Source organism: Lycium barbarum, chromosome 12, assembly GCF_019175385.1.
Source record: "Lycium barbarum isolate Lr01 chromosome 12, ASM1917538v2, whole genome shotgun sequence".
Taxonomy (NCBI): domain Eukaryota; kingdom Viridiplantae; phylum Streptophyta; class Magnoliopsida; order Solanales; family Solanaceae; genus Lycium; species Lycium barbarum.
In genome coordinates, this window is record NC_083348.1 from 86,504,979 (window position 1) to 86,532,029 (window position 27,051).

General features: G+C 33.5%; 2 protein-coding genes across 2 annotated transcripts; one reads left to right on the forward strand and one right to left on the reverse strand.

Annotated features, from left to right (window-relative positions):
* Positions 1–7,966: 7,966 nt before the first annotated feature.
* On the forward strand, positions 7,967–10,431 carry LOC132623058 (vacuolar protein 8). Its single transcript, XM_060337759.1, has one exon. It carries the CDS (start codon positions 8,260–8,262, stop codon positions 9,982–9,984), a length of 1,725 nt encoding a protein of 574 aa, XP_060193742.1. The 5' UTR covers positions 7,967–8,259; the 3' UTR covers positions 9,985–10,431.
* Positions 10,432–14,513: 4,082 nt separating this feature from the next.
* LOC132621770 (multiple organellar RNA editing factor 1, mitochondrial-like) lies at positions 14,514–23,278 on the reverse strand. The gene is made up of 6 exons (XM_060336159.1): positions 23,094–23,278; positions 18,591–18,803; positions 17,125–17,222; positions 16,973–17,038; positions 15,927–16,861; positions 14,514–14,919 (listed from the first exon to the last, which is right to left on the reverse strand). Exons 1-6 carry the CDS (start codon positions 23,261–23,263, stop codon positions 14,908–14,910), a joined length of 1,494 nt encoding a protein of 497 aa, XP_060192142.1. The 5' UTR covers positions 23,264–23,278; the 3' UTR covers positions 14,514–14,907.
* Between the last annotated feature and the right edge of the window lie 3,773 nt (positions 23,279–27,051).

Here is a 27,051-nt window from a genome sequence, read left to right on the forward strand (position 1 = left end):
TAGTGGTATAGCAAGCATTATGAGTGGTTTAGAACTCTTATTTTTGTCCTAGATTAAATGATTTTAATCTGACTTTACATGGTTATGTAAGACAAGAAATGCAAGTTGTTGGTCTAGGCGTTTAGCAAAAAAACTGCAGTTTCGAGAAGCTTAAAAAAGAAAGTAATAAAATCAATTTGGAACAATTTTATTGGATAATGAAAGCTGCCTCCTATTCAACTCAAATCCTTTTTATTGTAGTATAAGTAAAATAAATTTTACGGCATTTACTGATTATATCAAACCAATGATAATATGAAATGTGTCTTTCGAATAATTTTATTTCCTACTATAATTAAGTACATTATTTGGTGTATATAGTGAGTGCAGGTGGTTTCCTATATTGAGATGATCATCTTAGTTCAGGATTCATCCTATTTCATGAACTTTTAATATTGGGGGAAAGGGTAAGGATTACAATCCACAAATTGTATATAACTGTGATAGTGTTAATTTTTTTTATTTTTTTTTTTACTTCGCCTTACGATCTATTCTTCAGTCCTACAGACTAAATTTAGAATGGTATGATGTCTGTATCCTTTCAAGTTCTCATATATCACTTTAAAAAAAGACGGGTAAGAGTTTTCAATTCTTCTTCTATATGAAATACCAGAAGTTTTATTGATCAAATGCCCTCTTTTTTGGGCTTAGAACCCAGCAGTATAAACGAAATAGGATCAAATGAAATGGATATGAAATAAGAATTTTTAGAGGTCTTTTATCTAGAGTTACTCGTAAAAGTTTTTCTGAATGACATAATTGTCCGATACAAAGTTCCTCAACTTTAAAAAGAAAACGAACTCTTGTAACTAATCCTATCAAACAAATCGAATATATTCCATTTGTTATCCATATGAAATATATTCCATTTGTTATCCATATTCTCTATTCCTGAACGACATAATTGTCCGATACAAAGTTATTGGATTCTGTCATTTTTTCCTCTCCTTCTCCTCTCCTTCTCCTCTCCTTCAGTACTTAAAAGAATATTTGAAGAGAAAATATTGGGCAATAGCTAAAGATGCAAAAAAAAAAAAAAAAAATCTAGGTGAAAATTGCAAAAGATCGCATTGTCCAGCTGACATTTTCCCATCGTAAAAGTTTTTTTTTTTCACAACTCTTTCAGCTCAATCGATCGCCCTTTTTTCTTTTTTTCATGATGAGTTCCGATTTACCCAAAAATAGAAAAGTTTTTTCTAAATAGGAGGTTCCAAACTGTACATCTCATTATGAACGTATAGTAAATAGGTCTTCTTCTGATATAAGTTTACACAAGAATGTTAAATGAAAGATCACTTAACATTTAACAAGAGAAGACTAAAAAGGGACACCTATATGAATTAGTTTCTGGTATTTTAGGACTTAAATTATAGTCTCTTGAGTGATATTCCTTGTGACTCTATAAGTAAGTTCTGAATGGCCCTTTTTTCACAGCCAATAATAGTAAAGTTTAACACCATGTGAGTTTAATGAAATAAAAGGAAAATTTCTCACCATTATAGAGTCCTTAGTATATAAAGAAATTTCTCACCATTATAGAGTCCTTAGAATATTCATACTTTCTTCAAGTCGAAGCTATATCCTATATGAATTGTCACTCCACTGCTCACATTCCCAATAATAGTGTTAATTTTCGTTCTCGTCACATGCAAATGGAAAAGTAACCCTATTGACTAGCATTTGCATGTATATGAAGCAACAAGATTCAGTTGGTGGAAATTTTACTCAAAACTTCCATGTCAAATAATTACACTATCATCTTATAAGCCTATTTGTACTCCTTGGAAATTTTACTCAGCTTCAGTTCAAATAATTACTATCATCTAACCCTCTGTTTGTACTACTTGAAAATTATGTTTGAGTTTAATACACAGATAATATATATTTTTTATGCTATCAAATTAACTTACATATATAGACAGATAACTCAATAGCAACCTGATCCTAAAATAATACTACTACTCTGCTATAATCAGTTAAATTACACTGATTGTGTTATATTAAATCCTTATGTAATTATTTGAATTTCAAAATTGTAGTAAAGTTATGGCATATAATTATTTATTATAATAAATACTTAAATCAAATAAGATGAATTATTGTGACAATAATTAGTTAAGTAGATGAAACTTAGCCTACACCGTAGTCCATCTTAGTAGTTCATATGGAAACGCACACGCGGATTAAAATAAATGAGACAATCAATTAATCACGTAGCACATATATGTCGCATCAGATTAGGTGGCACTTCAAAGGGTCCAAGCAAAACGTACCACGGGTGTGTTTGGTACGATGATTTCTAATTTCATATTTGGTTATCAAAACTATTATTTGAAAACAATTTTTCAAGGAAAATAAATTTCTTAAAAATAAAAAAATTGACTTTTATCGTAGGAGTATGCAGAACAAGATTAATAGCATTCCACACTCATTGTCTCCTCTCCATATCCCAACACCCAACCCCCCTACTGCCACCCCACCCTCACATACTTTCGTAATGTTTGTCTAGATTATACATAAATGCTTTTCAGACAACGTTTTCAACTTATTTATCAAATGTCAAAATCAATAAGAATTATTTTTATTTTTAGAAGCATATTTTTTGTAAAAAGTATTTTCCTTTCCTACTAAACACACCCTAAATGCTAGTTGTGCATCCTTGAGTATTAGTCTTATATAGGGCCAAATGGAGGGGGATGTGATAGTTACCCTACCCAATACAATGTTATAAGTGGAGTCTGAGAAATGGAGGACAGTGTGATCGAACAAAATTTATTTATAGAGCAGTCCATATCAAGGGATACGAACCAACTAATCTGGATCCACTATATCAAGAACCTCAACAACAACTTCGCATATAAATCTTGTAATTAGTTGGCCTTTCTATTTTCATTGATATATATGACTTTTGTCTTTTCTAAAGTGAATATGTTCACTTACCCATATCCCCGTCAACCCTTTCTCCCCTCAAAAAAGGGTTGAAATGTATATTTACATAATATGAGTTTAAGTTCGATTTAATTCTTTATATCGTTGATGTAATTGTTTTTTCCCCAGAATCATATTACTTATAAGGTAATTATAAATATATCACTATGATAAGCATTTATTGGTATCCTGATAAAAATAATAATTAACATGCTATTATAAATTAAATCATATAATTAATAAAGAATAATATTTACATGGCTGTGTATATATGGTAGGCTTCAGGAGCCAATCAATTAGAGAATCATAATGCAATTTCGATTACTTTTTCCTAAGTACTATTATTGTAATATTTTATTCTGCAGACCTATTATTTGACTAGAGGATTATGGTTCATTGAAGGGGGATATGCACTTTATATTGATGTATGTGGCTTGTCTCTTCAAAGCTAAGGTATATATTTTGATTTTGTGTAAGGCTTTTGGTTCATTTCACTTCCTCCTCACTCAAAGTCAAAAGGAGGGTATTAATTCACCATATCAGGCACATAATCACTCATATTCACTCTTAAAAGTATGTCCTTTTCTACCTAACATTTCATGAGCGTTAAGTTAGCACCACATCATATATTACACTGTTTGTTTTGCAGCTATATACAAAATTATCAGATATCCAGATTGATCAGAATTATAATTTTCTATATGACAATAGTTTGTTGTATCACCATTATTCGGGATAAGTGAAAATTCATAGTTTGGAATATCCGGGATGATTGACATATATACACTAATAATGTAGCAACTCTTTACGTATTGATCATATAATTTAACATAATATAACAACTTAAATGACTTTTTATTTCAGATTAACAATTAATGTTTATATATGGAGTTAGTTGAAATATCCTTCTAGTTATCTGATCATGTGTAAGTATTTTTTATACTTTAAGTACAAAAAATTTAAATCATGTTCGGAAAAGCTCCATAGGAGACGATGCTTGTACAGTTTTCTCTTTTTTTTTTTTTTTTTTTTTTTTTTTTTTATAAGTGGCATGCAAATAATTCTTGATTATTTTATTTGTATTTGATGATAATTAGAAATAATCAAACTCCATAGATTTAGACGTAGCTTCGTACTATTTTGTCCCTTTTTATAAGTGTCATGCAAATAATACTTGATTGTTTTATTTGTATGTGAAATAATTAAACATAATATAGTTGATGAATGATAATGAGCATATATGTTTTTTTTTTTTAATGTTTTTGGGCTTATTTTAAGCACAAAAATTAATGAGCATATATGTGCTAACTCTTTAATCTAAAATGAACAGAAATTAGTTGGACGCAACAAACTTTTTTCAGATTAAAAGGCTAAATATTCGCACGCTGGCCTTCAAAGGGAGTTCTGTAATATTATTAACAAACGGAAATTATTATATCATAAAAAAAGATAAGAAAAATATTAGTAAAGTAATGCATTTTTCAAGCATTTAGGTAGCTAGGGCAAAAGATAGTATAGAATAATATTCCGTGACCAACAGAATAATGGCTATTTTTGTCATTACCTGATAATACCATGTTAGTACTAAATACATATCTAATCATATTAAAAGGAACTTTTAACTTTTTTTTGTTTGCACTTCCTCCTCCTCTAAAAGGGTATTTTTCTTCTTTTTCTTGATGTACGTGTTCTAAATTTGTTTGATGAGTTTGCGTGTTACTCCATCTGTCCCAATTTAGGCACAATTTTAGTTTGTCCAATAAAAATATTATCTTTCTATATTTAAAAATAATTTAAATTTAAAATTTCTATTTTATTGTTTAATGAGATGATATGTAGCCACACAAATACTAAAATTTATTTTGGATTACAACTTTTAAAAAATTTCTTTTCTTTCTTAAATTTTACAATCAAACAATGTCAACTTATAAGACGTATAAAGTACTTTTTTGGACCAAACTCTCGAGATAAAGTAATTATTCTCTCTCTTTCTCCAGGACCATAACATTCCTCTCCCTGCTATTTAAATCTCTAAAGAATTAATAAAAGACTTAATTTATATATATTGATAGTGTAAATTAGAAGCATTTTACATTGTTAGTATATTTAATAAATTAATAACAGGTTATTAAGTATCAATTTAGGCTTGTTATAGATAGATGGCTACCATTAATGCAGGTTACTTTGACCTGAATAGTGTGAAACTTTTTTCACAACACAAGTTTAACTCCACACAAATGGTTATTCATGTGGGTGCCAATTAGTTTGTTTAGTGAGTAGCAGCTTTTGAATTTGTTAAGGTCATCTCACCAACCAAGCCACAAAAAGGTAATGCAATTTTATCAAGAAAGATTGAAAAGGTGACAAGCCAAGGATTGGGAATAACATACGGGGTTCACATGCATGGTGGGCTAAGTATTTTGTCATCTCTTTCTATTGTTTTTCCGGCCAGCGTCCACTATCCGTGTTGACATCTCGATTAATTTAAATTTGTGTTGCGTAAAATTCATTAAAGGAACGCTCCTTCCCAAAGTTTTTTCCATTTCCAAAGTCCAAGCCTGAAATATCTGATTAAAAATAAAGAAATTTTATCCAAGTATCGTCTCAATTGCCATAATTTGTAATTAATTGAAAGCTACAGTATGGTTTTCTTTATCTGCCTAGCTGGCTAGCTCTTTACCTAATATTATAGAAAAGGATAGCTCTAATTAATTAGAAAGATGGTCCATTACAACTTATGTTTTTATTCTTTCGTGTCAAAGTTTCATTGCTCTGTCTAATGTCAGATCCTCTGTAACTCTACTCTTTCTTTCCTAAGTAATGTATAGAACTACTTTTAACTTTTAGCCATTGAAACTTCCTAAAGTCTACAGCAATTCATGACACAAAATCCAAATGCAAGGAGGTTGGCCTTTACTTCTCTTTCCTCTATATTGTAATCTAGGGTTTGTTCTTGAATTTTTTATGTCATTTCTACTTATTTGAAGATTACAATGATTTTAATACATCAAAGAAACATTAAAAATATAAGAAATATATCAAAAGTAAGATCAATTGTAGCACTATTATTGAAGATAACATAAAGTAAATTAATTAATATATGTTTTCTTTAATCGCTTAAGTTTTTCGATAAAATGCATATAGTCACTAAATTTAACATGGTAGCATAGCAATTGTAGAGGTCCTGAGTTACGTTGAAGTCTCACCCTTGACACCACCCACTATTAATTAGAATCTAACCGTACTTGACCCATGAAAAAAATTAAGTCCTCGCGTGAGAGCTTGAGATGACGTATTAAAGATATGAGTATGAAGTAAATAGAAATGAGTAATATACTCACTAATAATTTAAGCTTTAGCATAGCTGGACACATACGTGCTGATAGTGGATGAGAACATTTGATGATGTAAAAATTACTGCATAAAATTAAAGCCTATAAAGTCATAAATGTTTAACTCATTTGTCCAAATCCTTGAAGCTAAATTTACGTTATCCCTATTTTTTCAATTAGAGCTAGCATAAATGTGTCCCTCTCCCAAAAAGAACCTTTTCTTTTTTCAAAAAGTGTAAATATTAAAACTTAGTGCTGTCTATCGATACATTAAATGAAGCACGCTCTTGGGAAAGATTCCATATAATTTTCTATTTGTTGCTAAAAGATGAACCGAAACTTTTCATACACTCCTTCTTGTCCTTAAATAGTTGCATTATTTACTATACAAGCTTAATTAAGAAGATTATTTCGGTAAACAAACATGTAAGAATTACCCTATTATCTTCACATTGTAGTATGGGTCTCATGTTCCATCTAAGGTTGTTGACATTAAAGTAGAGCATGTAACAACAGTATATGAGAAAAATAATAGATAACAAACACGCGAAAGCAACAATATAGAAAAGAACAAAAAGAACATCACAAGTAAGATCCCTTGTGAAGCTACCATGCTTTTGCAACAATGAAAGCCACTGTTTGTGGATCAAACCATTTCATCATAAAATAAGAAATATAGACTGATATAATTTCTTCGTCTTTAATTAGAGGTCTCGTGTTTGAATTTTGAAAAAAAAGAAATTTTGAGAGGGAGCGCTTTCCTTAGCCTTACACGCAGTGACAATACTAGGAATTCTATCAATGAAAATCAAAATATGAAAAAGTAAACATACGAAAAAATCAAGGAAATTCAACACATACTAGTAGACATACATTTTTATTTTTTTTACTTATCTACACAATCTAATTTTTCAACAATCAGTTGACACCCCTTGGATACATGCATGTAGCTCCACCACTGCTTACGAGACAGCGAAAATTCAGATTAGTTAGGACTTCAAAGCGAGTAGCGAACGATGAAAAAAATATGTATATATATGAAATAAATTCCAAGAAGTTGTTAATGTTTACTAATTCTGTTGTTGTGTTGCAGCCTAATACAAGTTCTGCCCATATTTTTGCTAATAGAGCATATATAAACTTCCCATAAAGAAAGGACTTCCGTTTACCAGTATAAAAGGGAAATTAGTGCTGTCTATTGAAACATTCAATGGGCAATAAATAATAAACAAAGTTTCTGCATAATTTCGAAATGATTGGTAAATGATGAAATAAAACTTCTGATACACTGCTTTCTCACATAATCGTCATATTTACTTCATGTGAATTAAATAAGATGATATTTCTTCTGATCTTTTTTCTTTTTTAAATATACACTTCTATTCATCTTTAAATAGGATGAACTCACACGTAGTAATAGTTTTTGTGTACTTAATTTGTAATTTCTACATGTTATTTTCAATAGATTTAATTGGTAGGGATTAATCAAAATTTTCCCGTGTAGAGGTCGATATAACTCAATCCGTCATATGTTTTTCCAATTTGTAAGATAAAATAACTTTATTTATAGTAATAATTCCATCATTTTCTTTTTCTTTTTAAATGGCTGAGATGTTTATGGAGTATAAAATTTGGACATATCTAACTTCCAAGAGTCCAAAACAGTTGCCCTAATAACTCTCCTATCCTTATTCTATAACTTGTTTCATCTCCCAACTGACAAGACCCAAAATCCCATAAATACCCCTATATCTTCACACTAATCAGCCCATCTGTCACAAAATTAGCAAGCCTATTTTTGTCAATTAGTCCATTCACAATTTCTGTACATCAACTAAAGATAAGCAATGGATATAGGCAGAGCTATTCTTTCTCCCCATTCATAAAATTATTGAATTTTTTTTTTTTTTCCATCTCAACGAAACCTCTAACAAACTCACCGGAAAATGGAATCCCCTCAATGAAATCCAACATGTTTACTTCACTGGAAAATCAAGAACTCGCCGGAAAATCAAGAATCCGGCAAACCATTGAGTTCATTTCTTCACTCATATCTCTTTCTTATTCAATCAAAGTTTTTCCTGTTAAATGGCAATCTATAAGAAACAAGCTTGAAGAACTTCTTTCTAGTCTCTCTGCTATTGAAAATTGTGATTCCACTGAGAATTACTCTCCATTATTTAGCTCTCTTCAAGCCATTACAGTTACCTTAAAAAACTGTCATGAACTTTCTAGGCATTGTGTTGAGTTTTCTTATAGTGGGAAATTACTCATGCAGAGTGATCTTGATATAGTTTCAACAAAATTGGAGAATCATAGAAAGGGTATTTCAGAGATTTACTCTCTTGGTTTGCTTACTCAGAGCTATGCTATTATTGTTCCAAAGCCAAGTCTTGGAGCTTCACGTGATGATATAAAGTTTTATATAAGTGATTTGTTGTCAAGGATCAAGATTGGTTCTTCAGAGATGAAGAAACAAGCTTTGATTGCTTTGAATGAAGTTATTCAAGAAGATGATACTAGGTATGTTAAAGTTGCAATTGAAATTGATGGTTTTGTTTCTTTGTTAGTGAGTTTTCTTGATTTGCAAGAAGATAATCTTCAAGAAGAAGCAGCTAAGGCATTATCTGTAATAGCAGGGTTTCAATCATTTAGAGGTGGTTTAATTTTTGCTGGAATAATTGCCCCATTGATTAGAGTTTTGGAATGTGGTAATTGTTTAAGTAAAGAATATGCTTCCAGGTGCTTAATGAAGGTTACAGAGAATTCAGATAATGCATGGTCAATTTCAGCTCATGGGGGAGTTACTGTTTTGTTGAAGATCTGTACAGAGGTTGAAGATAATTTTTTGGTTGGTTCAGTTTGTGGGGTGTTGAAAAATCTTGTTGGGGTTGAAGAGATCAAGAGGTTTATGATTGAGGAAGGTGCAATTTCAGTATTTATCAAGCTTGTTAGGTCTAAAGATGAGGTTACACAAATTAGTTCAATTGATTTTTTACAAACTATGGCTACTGGGGACGAATCAACTAGGCAGATGATCATGAAAGAAGGGGGAATAAGAGCGTTGGCTCGTGTTTTGGATCCGAAATCATCGTCCTCATCTAAAGCAAGGGAAATGTCCTTAAGGGGGATTGTTAATTTGTGTTTCTCATCAGTAAATTCAGTGAACATCCTGTTGAGTCATGGATTTTTGGATCATATTTTGTATTTTCTTCGACATGGGGACAGTTCTCTTCAAGAATTGGCCTTAAAGGCAGCATTTTGGCTATGTGGAACATCAGATGAAGCGAAGAAATTAATGGGGGATGCTGGATTTATGGCAGAACTGGTGAAGTTTCTTGATTCAAAGTCATTTGAGGTTAGAGAAATGGCAGCTGAAACATTATCAAGTATGGTGATAGTGCCAAGAAACCAAAAGAGATTTGTACAGAATGATCAAAATGTTGGTTTGCTGCTGCAAATGCTTGATCCTGAGCAGGCAAATTTTGTTAACAAGAAGCTGTTGCTTTCTATACTCATGTCTTTGACAAGTTGCAATTGTGCCAGAAAGAAAATTGCAAATTCTGAGTATCTAATAAACATTGAGAAGCTAGCAGAGGCTGAAGTTTCAGATGCAAAAAAGATTGTCAGGAAATTGTCCTCCAATAGATTCAAAAACATTCTCAATGGAATCTGGCATTCATAATCAATGTAATTCAGTTTTGTCTTATGCTTAACTGTTTACCTTAACACTCTCAATCCCCCAACCATCACCAAAAAAAACAAAACCAAAGAACAACAAGTAGATCTTATGTAATATAAACCAAGATAAATGTACTTAATTGTGGAAAAAGAGCTTTTAGAACAACCCTTTTTTAGCTTCTAGTCATATAAAGAGTCCCAATAAAAAGGATTATAGAAATCCTTTTTTTTTTTTTGATCTTCTTTTTTTGTATATATCATTTTCTTTTGTGATATTAATGTTTATTGAGGATCCACATGGGTGAAGGCATGAATTTAGAGATGGGCATGTGATGAGTAGCCATCAGTGTTTTTGTCTTAGCCTTCCAAGGAGCCCAGAGTAGAGAGTGATGGATGAATATGCTCCCTCTGTATTTTCTTGTCCTTTTCTTATGCATTCGTTTTATATTAACGCATGATGTATTTATTAATTTGACATAGCCAACACACTTACATGAGCTCATCTGGCTTGTATGGAGGACTTTTTCCTTTTCTTTTGAACTCCTTATCGAATGATTTTTAGATCAGCATGACATTCCATAAACTGTTTTGGACTACTATGACTTTCATAAAACACATAATTTAGGGTACTTGGACTGGCTTTAACATGTTATCATCTACCCAATCAACTTATAGTCAGAGCATATATATTATATGCAGTTTGGGTCTTCAACTAATACTCAAGAGTAGATATTACATGCAGTTTGGATCTCGAATTACCTAATCGTATAAACGTTTATTCGCTTTTACATTGTCAGAAAGATAAAAATTAAGCTCGTCTTAACTTTCAAATATTACATTTTCCAAGTAGCTACTTGTGTTTAATGAAGAGTTGGTCCAGGTCCAAGGTTAGTTGCCACTGGTAAAAATGGCCTTACTACCGGTCCCCGATAACTAGCGAGGGATTTAGTGTAGCAACTCAGTTGCACACTATGAAAGTAGATGGAGAGATCAAGCAAGCGTTCCTTCGCCAACATACATTCAATGGTAAAGAGTAATTTATTGGCATCACCAACTTACATTTAATGGCAGAGAGTAATATATCAGTATGAACATGAAACGGCTAGGAAGGACACAACCTTGGCCTACAGAATGAAGACTTTTATTGTAAATGGTTTAATCAATGCTAAGAATGCTTTGTTACATAAAAGATATATTGCCACAACTTACCAAGACCTATGATAGGTCTTATACCCATTTATGATGTACCGTTTTCCTTTTACACCCCCACAGGGTAGGCGGGCTTATTGCAGGCGAAGGTAGTAGGTTTCTACTTGAAAATAACATGATTTCTTATGAACAAATACTGGACCACAAAGTGCCAGGCTTACGGATGATGCAGAAGGCTTTTTAAGTTGGGCTTTGTGTCATCAACGTTACCAAATATCAGTAAGAGATAACAATCCAAACACAGACCAGCGGGACCACATGGACCATTGGTCCACACTGAGTGCTGTGAATTCTGTCAATTGGTAAAAGAGTAGCCAATACTACAAACAGTGAAAAGAGAAGAGGAAAAGAAAGAAAAAGCAAGTACTTAAAGAAAAGGAAAGTACTTTTTGCCATTCATATGCAATTGACTTTCAGAGTTAATTCGTCTTTTGATAATTACTTTCTAACGTCACTTTTGTTTCTTTTAAGATTAGAATATCATTTAATCATTCTCATTTTTTTCAAAAAATGTTAAATATTACAAAACCTTCCTTCTTTCTTCGTTGGCATGCTATGTTACATTCAATTTTTTTTTTTTAATAATAAACTTATGGAATAATTTTAAAAGCCTCCCTCCAAATTTGCCTTTATAATACTTAGTTCCTTTTACACTAGCTTCCTTGTTTTGATTCTTTTGTAGTCAAACTAATTTTAAATACTAAAAATTGTTTATGTAGCTAACATACCATTTTGTAACCTTATTTATAATGTTTAAACTTTTGACGATAATAGTTTCTCATTGATCATAAGATTTTTCCTAATTTATAACTATCTAGTTTTATAGGTAAAGTGTTTTTTTTTTTTTTTTTTGCTTGAAAATATTAATCTCGAACGCTAAAACATGAAATTCAACAATTGTGATATAAAAATTGATTCAAAAAGCCTGGACTTCATACTGCTTTATTAATTATTTTTAAAGTCTCGCGCTGCATATACAGTTTTCAACTCTTTTTCGTAGATATAATTATGCTCCTTCTACCAAAAAAATAATATAAAATTTATTGCAGTTATACAACTAGAAGAATTTAAAAAATGGATTATTCATCTCACCCTCTGAATACTAAAAGAGTGATGTGCTCCTTTTAGCCCAAATATTGTTATTAATAACATGATTATAAGAACAAAGAGAAATATTACCATAACACTAGAATTTAGGATTTCTCATAGTGATATTACATTAACACTAGAATTTAGGATTTCTTATTTAGATATAAGATAGTTTTAAATTTTTAGCCTAACTATTAATATAACAATCCTAACAATTTTAGGGGAGAGAACTGTTACGAAACATTATTCACATAATTAAGTTATAAAGGGGTAAATTTGAAATATATAGATTTCTAATTATTTAAACAAGTTTGGTTACAAAAATTGAAATAAGGGATGTTAGTGTAAATATCTCAAACCACAAGGGAACTAAGTATTATCAAGACAAATTTGGAGGGAGGTTTTTGAAATTATTTCATAAATTTATTATTAAAAAATAAAATTTTAATGTGACATGGCATACCAACTAGGAGAGAAGGGGAGTTTTGTAATGTTTAGTATTTTTTGAGGAAAATGGGGATAGTTGAGTGACATTCTTGTCCTAAAAAAAAAACAAAAGTGATATTAAGAGGCAATTGTCAAAACTGGCTCACCTTTTAGGGAATTAACTCGTCAAATTCAATTTGTGTTTGCGCTATTGGATTATTCTTCATTTATTTGGTCTTTAACAGAAATAGCTCTAATTGTTTATCTCCTGTTCTTTTCCAGCTTTATTATGTTTCTGGGTCAGGAAATAAATTTCAGTACAATAGAGCAAAATATTACTAGCCCAAAATCGAGGCCCTTTCTGAGTAAATCTAATATCGTGACTAACAATGTAATTTTCTACATTTTTTTGTGCGGATTGCCCTTCAAAAGCACTGGTCTTTAAGTTTTGCCCCTTAAATTGGTGGTCTTTAAGTTTTGCCCTTCGCTAGAAGCCCCTTGGTTCAGGGTTCGAACCCTTGCTCAGTCAAAAATTAAAATAAAATAAAATTGCAAGGCAGAGTTTTACAAGCCTCAGACAGAATTTTGAATGCAAACTCTACCTGCAGGTAGAGTTTGAAACTCTGTCTGAGGCTAACTTTGGCCCGAATAGGCCTAACTTGCTACAAGCTCTGTCTTGCGATTTTTATTTTTTTTGACTGAGCTGGAGTTCGAACCCCAAACCTCATGGTATTAGGTGAAGGAAACATATTAAAGACTTCCAATTTAATGCACAAAAATTAAAGACCACCCCAAAAAGGCCATTCCTGCGAATTGCCTAATTTTCTCTAGTATGAACCCAGCTTAAACCCAATACGTTTTTTCTCTTCAGGTCAGCATAGGTCAATGGGTAAGCCTTCGACGATGTGTATAATACAACATGCGCCAATCTTTTTAAAGAAAAAGTTTATCTCACATATTTTTATTTAAGTAAATACATATTGGAAATTAGGAGGAAAACGGGCGATTAGGTGCGACTTGCGTGATAAGGGAAAGAGAAGATGTCCCTTAAAGCCCCATTACCCCATTAAAGCAAAACAAGTCAGATTCCAACGTTTTATGAGGTTATATGCATTAATAATCTTAAAACTGAATCCTCGTTACCATACTAAGAGATTACGGAGATGGATTCCATGAGAATAATGCTTAATGTATTAGTTTATCACTAGCATGACTAAAAGTGTCTTCCTTAATGAAAACATTCTTTTTACACCAAATAGAAATTATTTGCGTGATTTTGACAGTCATCAGTCAACACGTATATAACATCATCAATCTTCAGTAGTAGAAGTTATCATGAAAACATATGGTGTCTCCCACAATCTACTATTATCATATGTCACGCTTGTAAACATCAGAAGATGATCTAAAAAATAGTTTTTTCATGAACAATATCTTACGTTATACCAAACCCAACCAATGTGGCCAAATGAGAATCTTGGAATCCCCAATTAGGGAAAGATCAAGTCCTTATCTAGTATGAATAAATGAGAAGCATCATGCCATGGTAAATTAAAGTAGCAACAGAGAAAAGAGTGACAAGGCTAGTGATCCAACCAGTCCTCACATATGTTTAACGGAGGTCAAGAACAATAGCAATGACGAAATGAGCAAAGGTCTTGGGAAGACAAGATTTTAAGTTTTCAAACAAGTTATTATTGCATTTACTGTACTCATATTATTGGCACTTTTTATATGTGGTTATTAATTGCTATCGACTTCACAGCTTCATGGTATGGTCATTCAGTAAAGAATTGGTATGCCAATACATACAGTATGAGGAGGTCAGGTATCCAGTACCCCCTTTTCTCTCGGTGTTTTATTCTTTTTATAGGGCAATAAAACGTGGTACATCTAAGATAACAAAATTTAAAAAGGCATTAAAAACCCAGTTCCCTTCTTTCTTACACAAAAAAAGAAACAGATAATGCAGGCTTGTTTACTCCTAAGTCTCTCCATGTTATCATTCACAAAACACCAGAACTAAGACATTGGAAAACTATTTACCACAACAAGTCTTCAGTCATCAGAACCAATTGTTGAGACTTGAGGATGATCATTTCTCAATTATTCAGACAATAACCATCACCTTTAGCTAGTCAAAAGCTAATGGACTTCCCCAGTACAATCATTTCTCAGCATGTCACGATGCTACGCCATGTTTTCAGTATCTCCCCTGCAAACGTTAACAGAGAATGATCATTGAACAAGTTGAGTAATATTCGAATGTAGAAAAGAGGGATAAATTATCAAAAAACGCTCCTAGTTTCAAACCCCCGTTTTTATACGTAAAGAGGACGGTATTTTGGTGAAATTCCTCTCACCATTACAGTTCTCATTCAACTTCCACCATTTGCTTGGAGGTCCCAAGTATTTTCCAAATGAGATGGTAGGTCTTGGGCTTTCACTAACTTCCAAGAAAGAGAGAACTAATTGACCCATAAATTATTCAGAGAATCATAAGGCAAAATAATGAAAAAACACAAAAGGTACAATGGATATGTTCCTAAAGGTTGTAGATATATCATAGTAGTAATTAAACATTGAGAGAGCTACAAATACTAAGCCCACAGAACCATCGGCCAAAAAAAAAAAAAAAAATTACAGGCAAATCACACATATCAAAGTCAACTGACAATAGAAAGTAGTAAAATAACTATTTATCAAGAAAAAGGGGATGTCATAAAATAAAAGCTTTTTAGATACCAGCTTGTTTGGATGGCTGTAACTTGTTATATTGTATTATTATTACTTAGTACAATATATATTTTATTGTTACTCAAATTTTATTGCATTGCATTCACAAAATAATACAGTACAATCCAATACAATACAATATGATGAGTAACAACCATCCAAACAAGCTGAAGGATTCTAGGGTGTATGTTCAATCAAAGAAATGCTAAAACAATAAAATTTTAACTTTTTAGATCTCTCTCTAGAAGAGTGTAATGCACACTTTCTGGCATCTGGTGTTATACGGAGGTCAATGATGTGTTTCGGACGATAACGGGAGGCGTGTAGTAATAGGACACACACATAGTTAAAAGGTCATAACGGGCGAAAGCAGACAATTGGGATGGGGGATTTTAAGTTATCTCCCTTAAGTACATCATATCATGTCATTCACAGAGAAATAAACAGCAAAGTAATGCGTAAGAGGGAAGGGAAGCAACAGCTTACTTGGTCCGTTCCCGTTGTACCACTAGCTGCATAAGTTCTCTGCTCTCCTCCTTGCATGTTGCCCCGCTGCTCCATCTGTGGGAAACTCTGATCTCCTCCTGGCCTTGGATTACTCTGCCCAAACGGGGCACCAGTTCCCTGCATTTGACCTCCAAAGGTTTGTTGTCCATAACTTCCACCTTGTGGAGGGGCATAATGTTGAGCTCCTCCGAAGCCTCCTTGCTCTGGAGGTGCAGAACCTCTCTGGTCTTGAGGAGAGTAATTTCCTTGCTCTCCTTGATTATAATTAACCTCGTATGGACGTCTTGAATCTTGTCTTTCACCCTGGGAATTATCCCATCCACCGGGGCTGCTACCAAGAGGTGTAGGACCCCTACGATCCCCAGCTCCTTGTGGCCCATAACTCTGTTGAGGTGAAAAACTTTGCTGACGGCCATGATTCCATTGAGGAGGAACATTCTGAGATGCACCGGAACTCTGATTTGGCAGAGGATTCTGCGGACTCTCATAATTCTGCTGTGGCGGATTCTGTGGTGGTCTGTAGTTCTGTTGAGGTGGTGGAGGATACTGTTGTGAGCCATAGTTCTGCTGGGGTGGAGGATACTGTTGTGAGCCATAGTTCTGCTGGGGTGGAGGATACCTTGGTGGGCCATAGTTCTGTTGGGGTGGAGGATACCTTGGTGGGCCATAGTTCTGCTGGGGTGGAGGACCCTGTGGTGGGCCATAGTTCTGTTGGGGTGGAGGACCCTGTGGTGCGCCATAGTTCTGCTGCGGTGGAGGACCCTGTGGTGGCCCATAGTTCTGCTGAGGTGGACCCTGCGGTGGGGAATAATTGCCTTGTTGATACTGTGGGCCTCTTCGAGGCCTGCTACCTTGTCTTTGAAACTGTGGAGGCGGTGGTCTCTCGATGATCTCCCCATTATTATACTTGTCACCTATTGTTAATAGCATGACAGATGCCGAAGGAAACCACAATAAAATTCGAGTTAATAACTTATAGAGCATAATCATAGTTTTGAAATGCTAATAACAAATAACATTCAGACCTCCATATTCCTTGTTTACTGGATCAATGTACGAATCAGGCAGTACAAACACAACTCCTGGCAGACCTGATTGCAGAGACAAACCTCTATATCAAACCAACAATATATTTATCATTGCTCAGAAAGAAAAATACAACATAATATACACCAACCTTCAAACTTCTTCGATGTTTCCTCTGAACACAAGACCTGAAAACCCCGGTAAGTCGTTGTGCTTAAGGCATAAATCTTTTTCTTAGCCTCTTCCACACTGCAATTAGTTAAACAATACAAAGCAACAAAGTCTTAGGTCAATGACAGGAAGTTTACTCCTGATTCTATATCACGTGCATATTAAGTTGTAAAAGCCAATATCGATAGATGACAAAACAGAGAGATAATTTATTCTATCAGTAGATGACACAAAATCGCACCACTTAGCGACCCACAGAATGCCCAAAAAGCAATATAAGAAGAAAACATCTGGCAAACACAAAACTACTAGACTTCCATGCAGGCAATAATAGGAACACCCAAAGAGACTGCACCAAAATCAAGTATACACCAACTTATTCAACTCAATGGCTTTCAAAAATTGAAGTTCCTTAACCGATATATCAATCTCCAGCATGTAAATACAGATACTTACAAAAATTAGATTTAACCAGAGAGAATGACTTCCGGAAAGACAAAAGACATGATTTCCCAAAATCACAATGAACAAGCACCACAATCCTGACCCTGTTCTTCAGTTACATAATGATCGAAGAATGCGCATAGATTATATATTGTACTAGTAGATAAGATAGGAAATGATACGAGTTAGTGGAACTCGAGCATGAACGCCACAAAAAAGACAAAGATATATAAACTGGAATCAGTTTCTTTCACATTCCTCGCAGATACAATTACTATTTCGAGAGTTAACAGATTCTTTTCTTTACCTACAATTTTCCATACATTTTTAAATGTTAAATATACTTTTCTCTTGATATGGTAAGCTCCCCTTTCCCAATTTGCTCCATTGATCATTGTGTGTTCTTCCTTTGAACCAGCCATTAGAGCTCTCAACTTAGTTGTTCAGGTTATCTCTCAGCACCTTATTATTGGAGTTGGAGGGTCTTTAAAACTAATCTATCCTACTTTATCATTATATGTTGTTTCAGAATATATAAAAACAAAAACAAAAACACTAGATGATTTTTCCTCATACTTCAATTAGAGTCATCTTCTCAAATCGGAGGTTTAGTATATCTAAACTAGGAAAATAAGCAGACAAAAAGATCAACATATCAAATGTCAATGTACAAAACGTTAAAGACTCTAAATACAATGATAAACTTAGTAAAGGGTACATAAAAATTACCTCCGGAATACTTTAGCAGCAGTCTGAACATAAGTATCAAAGCATATGTAAAATCATATATTACATAATTTGCCATACACAAAGCACATGTCAAGAAACTAGTAAAAAACAAAAATTAGATGATTTTTCCTCATACACCAATTCGACTCATTTTCTAAAATTGGAAGCATAGTAAATCTAAACTAGGAAAATAAGCTGACCAAAAGAAGAACATATCAAATATCAATGTATAGAATGTTAAATACAATTAGGGAAGGGGTAAATAAAAATTACCTCCCAAAGACTTCAGCAGCAGTTTGTATATAAGTATCAATCATCTGTTCCCTAGTAAGCTGAGTATCTTTAGGAAAATCAATAACAATAAGCCAGTGTTCATAATCGCATCCTTCGAAAAGGATTGTATCGGGACCTATTTCATCGTCACCAGGGTTCCGGTCAAATGATCGAGACCTGGAGGACAGCGAAATAGTAGAAGACCTAAATAACCTCGATTGGTTAGGAAAATCGAAACGGTGAAGCTTAGAGGGATTGTTTATTTGGGAGAGTGATGATGGAGTTGAAGAAATGAGGAGAGATGGTGGTTGAGTGAAAATGGAAGAGGAAAGTGAGAGGACTCGCCGGAGACGGAGGGAATACAGCGCCATCGCCGGTGCAGAGAATATGGGACTTGACTGTGAAGTAGGGTTTAGGGTTTTAGATAGACTTGAATGGGGGGAGCTGAAAGAGAAATGGAGAAGAGAAGGTTAGGATTGTCATTTACTTGTTATTTTCTAGCTTTATGGTTCTGGCCCAACAACACATACATTACTGGCCCAACATCTAGGCACCCTTTCTCAATGGAAATTTTTACTCATTATAGCTTCTTTTAAGATCTAATTATTAATATTAACTATCCTTTTATTTAATTATATTGTAGCTAATTAACTTTTTTAAATTACAAATGGTAGCTATATTAAAAAATACATACCCAAACACATCTATTTTTCTTTTTTCTCAATCACTACCCATTTCAGATTTTTCATTTCTCAAAACCCTAAAAAATCTCTCTCCCATTCTCTCAACCACCACCACCATGGCCGCACCGCCCCCTCTCTCTTCTCCCTCTCCCTCTGTGCTCACCCCTCTCTCTCTCTCTCTGCCGCCCCTCTCTCTCTCTTTTCACTCTGCAGATCTGGCCATGTGCATTGTTGGTGGCGGCGGTGATGGACTGATTTTGAGATGGCGGCGGAGAAGATGACGTAAAGGTGGAGAGATTAGGGTTTTGTTTGTGATGGAAATATTAGGGTTTTTTGGTGGTGGTGGTGTCTCAGATTTGGATTTTTGGTGGTGGTAGTGTCTCAGATTAGGATTTTGGTGGTGTTGGAGAGATTAGGGTTTTTTTGTGGTGGTAGTGTCTCAGATCTGGCCATGTGTATTTGTTAAAAGCCAAATACAAATACATTCAAAAATCTACATCTCACAAATACACTATTTTTGAATGTATTTGTCTTTGTATTTTTTTAGTGCAATTTTAAGTGTATTTTGTTAATAGTCAAACACATTATTTTTTTGAATGTATTTGTCAGGTATTTGAATTTTTTGGTCTTGTATCTAAATGTATATGTTGAAATCCATTAAAATACACGAAAATTTGAATATATTTGGCTTCATAGTAGTTGGAATGTACACAATGTATTTGAAATACATCAAAAAAAGTCACTGAAATACATCAAAAAAAATCAGTAAAATACATTAAAAAAAAAATCACTGAAATACATAAAAAAAAAAATCACTAAAATACATCAAAAAAATATATATTAATATCTAATTTAATAACTCCACCATTAAAGGCTAAAATCAAGGATCATGTTTTTTTTTTACCTTGTTCTCGTGTATTTGTTGGCAACAAATACACGCGAAAACATACACTATTTTGTCAAAATGTAGCTACAAATGGTAATATTTAAAAGGGTAGCTACAAATGGTAGGAAGCTACAATAAGGTAGTCATTTGAGTAAGTTTGTCTTTCTCAATCTGCCCCCTCCGGCATAACTTTAGTTTTTCCGTAAGGATTGTATGCCGAATCCGGCATACACTCCCCCGGCCCTGCCTTGTGAATTTTTTATTTTATTTTATGCCTGAGCGGGTGTTCGAACATAGAATCTCAGGTATCCAAGCGAAAGGCAAAACTTAAAGAACACAAATATGAGGGGCAAAATTTAAAAGGCCACCCCAAAAGAAGGGCAATCCGTGCAAAAAAATGAAACATTACTGGACCAAAATTTGGGCCCCTTTCTCAGTAAGAACCCAATTTTTTGTCCTTCGTATGGACTGGTCTTTAATTTTTGTCCTACTTCCCATTTAATAAAAATTTATGGGTCAAAGTACCTTTATTTGCTGGTCTATGAAATCAGAGATTCTGGGTTTGAACTCCGGGAAAGTAAAAAAAAAAAATCACAAGGTAGGGTTTCATAGAAATTATGCCTTAAGCCATAGTTCTACAAAACTGTGCACGGATGTCACGCCCCGAACCTGGGCCTGGACGTAACACGGCACCCGGTGCCTGACTGCATGTGATCGAGCGAATCAACTAGCTGGCTGAATCAACATGTGATACCAAAACATAACTGACTTATAAAATAAAACTAACACATGCTGATTAACTAAAAGTCTGACTGAAATATCATAATGCGGAAATACTTGGACAATCTGAAAATATCTGAAAGTAGCCAACATGGCTAAACCAAAACAACTGAACAACTGAGTATAACTGTCAACAAGACTAACATAACAAATACCTGACTGTCTGAACTGTGTCTATGAAACCTCTAATGAATACAAAAAGGTAACTGTCTAGAAAGCTGTAAGAACTGCATGACTGATATTGCCCCGAAGGAAACTGGGGCTCACCACAATAGCTCATACGAACACTCCTAAATAGCTGGATTGTCAACCTGTATGTCGTTACCAGCATCGCGAGATGCAGGCCCCCAAGCAATAAAAAGGGACATCAGCTCATTTGAATTGTACTGGTATGTAAAGCAACTGAAGCAATAAAATACTGAAACTGAAACTGAAACTGATAACTGTAAATGTAATAGCAAGGAAGTAGAGATATGAATACTCCCTGCTCTATATCTGAATCATATGTATTATCTGTGTTTGTATATGTAGGGTCGCGGCCCAATAATAAATGCACGCTATGGCCTCGGCCTAGTAGTGCGTCAGTCAATGGCCTCGGCCATGTATACATATACACAAGACTGTGTTGTGCCCTTGGGCAAAATCACATATGTTTAATTATCGTTAATTAATAAGGACTGAGACCATAATAACAATGAACAATGCTGACCTGAAATAGACATGCTGGACTAAATTGAAAACACTGATTGTTTCTGAGCATACTGAATTTCTAGACTGAGACTCATATGGTAACAATACATAAGTCTATAAAGATTACATGTTGAGTTCATGATATTCAAATTGACAACCATGAACGAATTTTGTAACTGCAACCCGAGAAGATAACAATTCTACCACATATCATGAAACTAGGGCTAAACTGTATGTTGAGTCAAATTAGTGACAAGTATGAAGAATGAGGCGTAGGGAGAATCATGAACATTCCCTAACGTAGATAGTTAGCCTCACATACCTGAATTCCAGCATTTGAGCGTAATACAATGTTCGTCAACCCTTTCAACTTTGATCTATATCAATACAAGTCAAAGAGATTCTATATTAGCAATAATATCCATGTTTTTAGTCATCTAAGCATTTTATCAAATACTTAGTGGGCATAAAGCTCCACAATCTCCATTAATGGTGATTTCTTCACCCAATTCCCATTCCATTACTTCTAGGTGATTCTACAATCTCAATTCGGTGTAATTAACATCATTCTACATCACCCATATGTTTATAACAATCTCAAGTCAACAATCCAAAACCCTACTATAGTTCGTGTAATTCTCTTTACTAAACGCATTTACTATTCTCCCAAGAAATCATCAATTCACTATTATGAATGATTAGAGTGTAGAAGCATTACCTTTTTGACGTTCAATCCTCTTGAATTCGAGTTCTAGGGTTTCCACTCCCAACAATAATGTTCCACTCACAACTCTATCGATTAGAAGGGTTTGTTCAAGTTAGAAAGATATTAGAGACTTGAATTCAATCTAGAATCATGATAAAACTTACCTTGGAGGGTTCTTGAGGCTTGGAACTTGTTCCCTCTGACTTTAGGGTGATTTTTCGTGACTAGGGGTGCTAGGGAAATAAACCCCAAGCTTAAATATAAGTTAAAATGCGAAATCCCGATTTTTGACCCGAAACCTGACCTGTTATGTGATGGGCCCGCGACGCACATGCAGCGCACGACCGTCTGCAGGTCAATATTCAGAGAAGGGGGTTTTTGTGAGATCGGTGCGCGACGCGGGGCCAGCGCACGTGCCCTTTCAACGAACCTATGTCGGTTCTGCACAGTGTTCGGTAAAATAGACATAACTTCTTGTACACAGCTCTGTCTGGGCTCCACAATACCGTTGGAAAGATATTTCAAAGGGCTACAACTTTTATGTTTTAAGTTTTCTCAAATTCCCAACTAATGACAATACGAAGGACAACTTTTATGTTTTAAGTTGAGTATCTTTAGGGAAATCAATAACAATAAGCCAATGTTCATAATCGCATCCTTCGAAAAGGATTGTATCGGGACCTATTTCATCGTCACCAAGGTTCCGATCAAATGATCGATACCTGGAGGACAACGAAATAGTAGAAGACCTAAATAACCTCGATTGGTTAGGAAAATCGAAACGGTGAAGCTTAGAGGGATTGTTTATTTGGGAGAGTGATGATGGAGTTGAAGAAATGAGGAGAGATGGTGGTTGATGGAATGTTTGAGTGAAAATGGAAGAGGAAAGTGAGAGAACTCGCCGGAGACGGAAAGAATACAGCGCCATCGCAGGTGCAGAGAATATGGGACTTGACTGTGAAGTAGGGTTTTGGGTTTTAGATAGACTTGAATGGGGGGAGCAGAAATAGAAATGGAGAAGAGAAGGTTAGGATTGTCATTTACTTGTTTTTTTCTAGCTTTATGGTTCTGGCCCAACAACACATACATTACTGGCCCAACATCTACGCCCCTTTCTTAGTAAGAACCCAATTTTTTGCATAGATTGTTCTTCGTATGGATTGGTCGGGGTGGGCATGATACGGTCTCTGAAATTTCGGTAAGATAATTTCAGTTTTTGATTTTAAAAATACTATACCATTACCGTATCAAATTAATTCGGTATTTTAAAGTTCGGTTCGGTATTTACGGTACGGTAAATCGGTACCATAGTTTGTTCGACTTCGACTTACATATATATACTTATATCGTGGATAATTATGACTTCTGCTACTTAAGAAATGTTTCAATTTTTATGCACTAAACACCTTATACATGTAAAAATATTCAAAAGATTACACAAAAAAAACATTTAAATCACGATAGAGTAGTCAAAGTTTCAACATTTAAACAATTAGTTTTCTAATAATACTAGTTTATATATTTGTTAGTATTATAATACTAAGATATATGAATTGTCTATGTAATTATATACTTTGGTATGATATTCGGTATTTCGGTATTTTCTTTATGAATACCGAATACCAAACTTTTTAAAAATGCATACCAAATACCGTACCGAATACCATAAAACCGAAATCGCGGTATAAAAAATTCAATTTCGGTATGGTAATCGGTATCTACCATACCATGCTCACCCCTATAGATTGGTCTTTAATTTTTGCTCTACTTCTCTATTAATAAAAATTTATGATTCAATGTACCCTTATTTGTTGGTCTATAAAATCAGAGATTCTGGGTTTGAACTCTAGCAAAGTAAAAAAATAAAAAATAAAACAATTTTACAAAGTAAGGTTTTCATAGAAATTATGCCTTAAGACATAATTCTACAGAACTGTGCGCGAACAAGGCATAGTTTCTATGTAGTTTTGTAGAAATTAAGTTACTACAAAACTATGCCGGAAAAGACATAGTTTCTATATAACTTTGCCTGAATAGGCATAGTTTGCTATGAAACATTACCTTGTGAATTACTCTGCTGGGATTCAAAGTACCCTTATTTGTTGGTCTATAAAATCCGAGATTCTGGGTTCGAACTCTAGCAAAGTAAAAAAATAAAAAATAAAACAATTTTACAAAGTAAGGTTTTCATAGAAATTATGCCTTAAGACATAATTCTACAGAACTGTGCGCGGACAAGGCATAGTTTCTATGTAGTTTTGTAGAAATTAAGTTACTACAAAACTATGCCGGAAAATGCATAGTTTGCTATGAAACATTACCTTGTGAATTACTCTGCTAGGATTCTAACCCAGAATCTCAGGGATATTTTGGCCACTTTTTTAATACTTAAAGTGGCGAAGGGAAAAAAATTAAATATCAACGATTTGAGGGGAAAAAATTAAAGACCACCCCAATATTGGGGCAATCATACGAATTTAGTATGAACGCAGCTTAGCCCAATAACTTTTTGGGAAAATTACGTGTGGTCACTACTCTAGAAAAAATATTACTACTATTACCTAGATTATTAAATAATTACTGAAATTACTAATAATTTACCAATTTTACCAAAAAACTTGAAATTTCGCCCATTCCCACCTTTTTACCCTAATTTCAAGGTTCCCACCTTTTCAGCCTAATTTCGATGTACAAAAATATTTAGCTATTTTAATTTTATTTACTCCATTAGTTACGTTATACACACACAATTATGCAATCTGATTCTACCCATCTTTATCAATTTTGGTCATTTTGAAACTTCCCTCAAATTCTTGTGATTTCCCAGATAATTGTGAGGGTGGTCCATTTTTTGATCTGATTACTTTCACCCAAGATAATGTAAACGAGAAACAAAATTAATCTCACATACACAGATCATACATGGTTCATACAAAAAAATAAATAAATTATACAATGTATATACACAATTCATATAATTAATTAGTCTCACATACATATATCATACACAATTCATACACCAAAAAAAAATACACAAATCATATAATGTATATACACAATTCATACAATTACTTAGTCTCACATACACAGATCATACCGAGTTCATACAAACAAAAAAAAAAAATACACAATTCATATAATTAATTAGTTATGGAAGAATTTAGCGGACAGAAGAATTTGTTATGGAAGGGAGATTATGGGGGATTGTATTAGCAAAAGAATGTAACTGAAACGGTTTTTTTGGGATTCTAATTCGGGAAAGAAAAAGAAAAAGGAAACTGAAATGCATTTCCCTTATAACAATGCGTTATCAGGGGGAGTTATATTTAGGTAAACTTGTATCCTATGGGAATTTACAATATTTTGTATGATTTGGTAATCAAACAACGGGTATTTTCTGTAAAATTGATTTTTCTAATACTATATGTAAATAATAATACAATATTACATGTACAGGAAATTTTCCCTAAGTTTTTTCTCTTCAACTAGCCCAATAGGCAAGCCTTCAACAAGTATAATACAGAATGCACCAATACTTTTTTATTCTTAAAAAAAGATTGTATTTCCCACATCTATGCTATTATAGAAGCACTAATGCCCTTAAAGAAATGTTTTTCATTTATTTTATTCTTTAAAAATATAGGAGTATTTTATATTAAACAAAACTATAATTTAATTATTTTCCTCTATTTAGCACTTTGAAATCAACTAAAATTTTGAAAAAGGAGAAAAAATGATTTGTGTGATTTTGATATATTGTCATCAGTCAACACGTAAATAAATATCATCAATCTAGCTTGATCAGTACCCAAAGTGACCAAGAAAACATTATCACATACTCTATCTGCCACGATTTACTATTATCATATGTCATGCATGTAATTTTATACCAAATTATATATCAGAAAAGGATCTAAGAAATGGTTTTTCGTGAAAAAATATTTTACGTAATACCTAACGTAACTAATGTCATATTCTATATGAACATGAACATATATTACTACCAGTTTGGGAGAATGTCACTGCTTTTGACTTTCAGAAGAGAATTTATTGTGTTTAACTAATTAAGTATGCACCTTACTTGAATATCTACCTTCCAAAGAGCAATTATTGTCCTTAATTAATTAATTATTTATCACCTTACTGAAATTTTACATTATTGTGCTTGTATAAGCTGGACACTACTTGCTAACAAGTTGATCCATATGGCGTTGCCCTTTATTTGTAAACTAATTTTATGACCTGAGTGTTAGTGGCAAAATTAAAATTTAGACGTTACTGGTTTTGAGTTAAGAAAGTAGGTTATTAATGGTACATTTCGTTCTATCTATACTTATTTTTTGCACGGATATAGAATTTGGCCCGAAAATATGGAGAAAAAAAAAGTAGAATAAATTAATGCAGCTTAAAGAATTCATTGAGATACTAACATTAAAGGATTCTAACATTTCTTTTTTCACAAGTTGATATTTTTTTGTGATACATCATAACTCTTTCCTCATTGTCTAGGAAAAAAAGGAATTGTGGTTTAAGTTTCTTTAAACTTCAGCTCACTTGGGTTTAACGTACTATCTAACGTTTGAATTGTAGATGAGAACACAAATATGATATTTTTTCCTTCTCTTTTCATCGTTAGAGCTTAAAAGAAGTACTTCTTTGTTTATCAAGTTAAACTAATGAACTTTTCAAATTGTTTTTGTTCTTGATGAGGACATC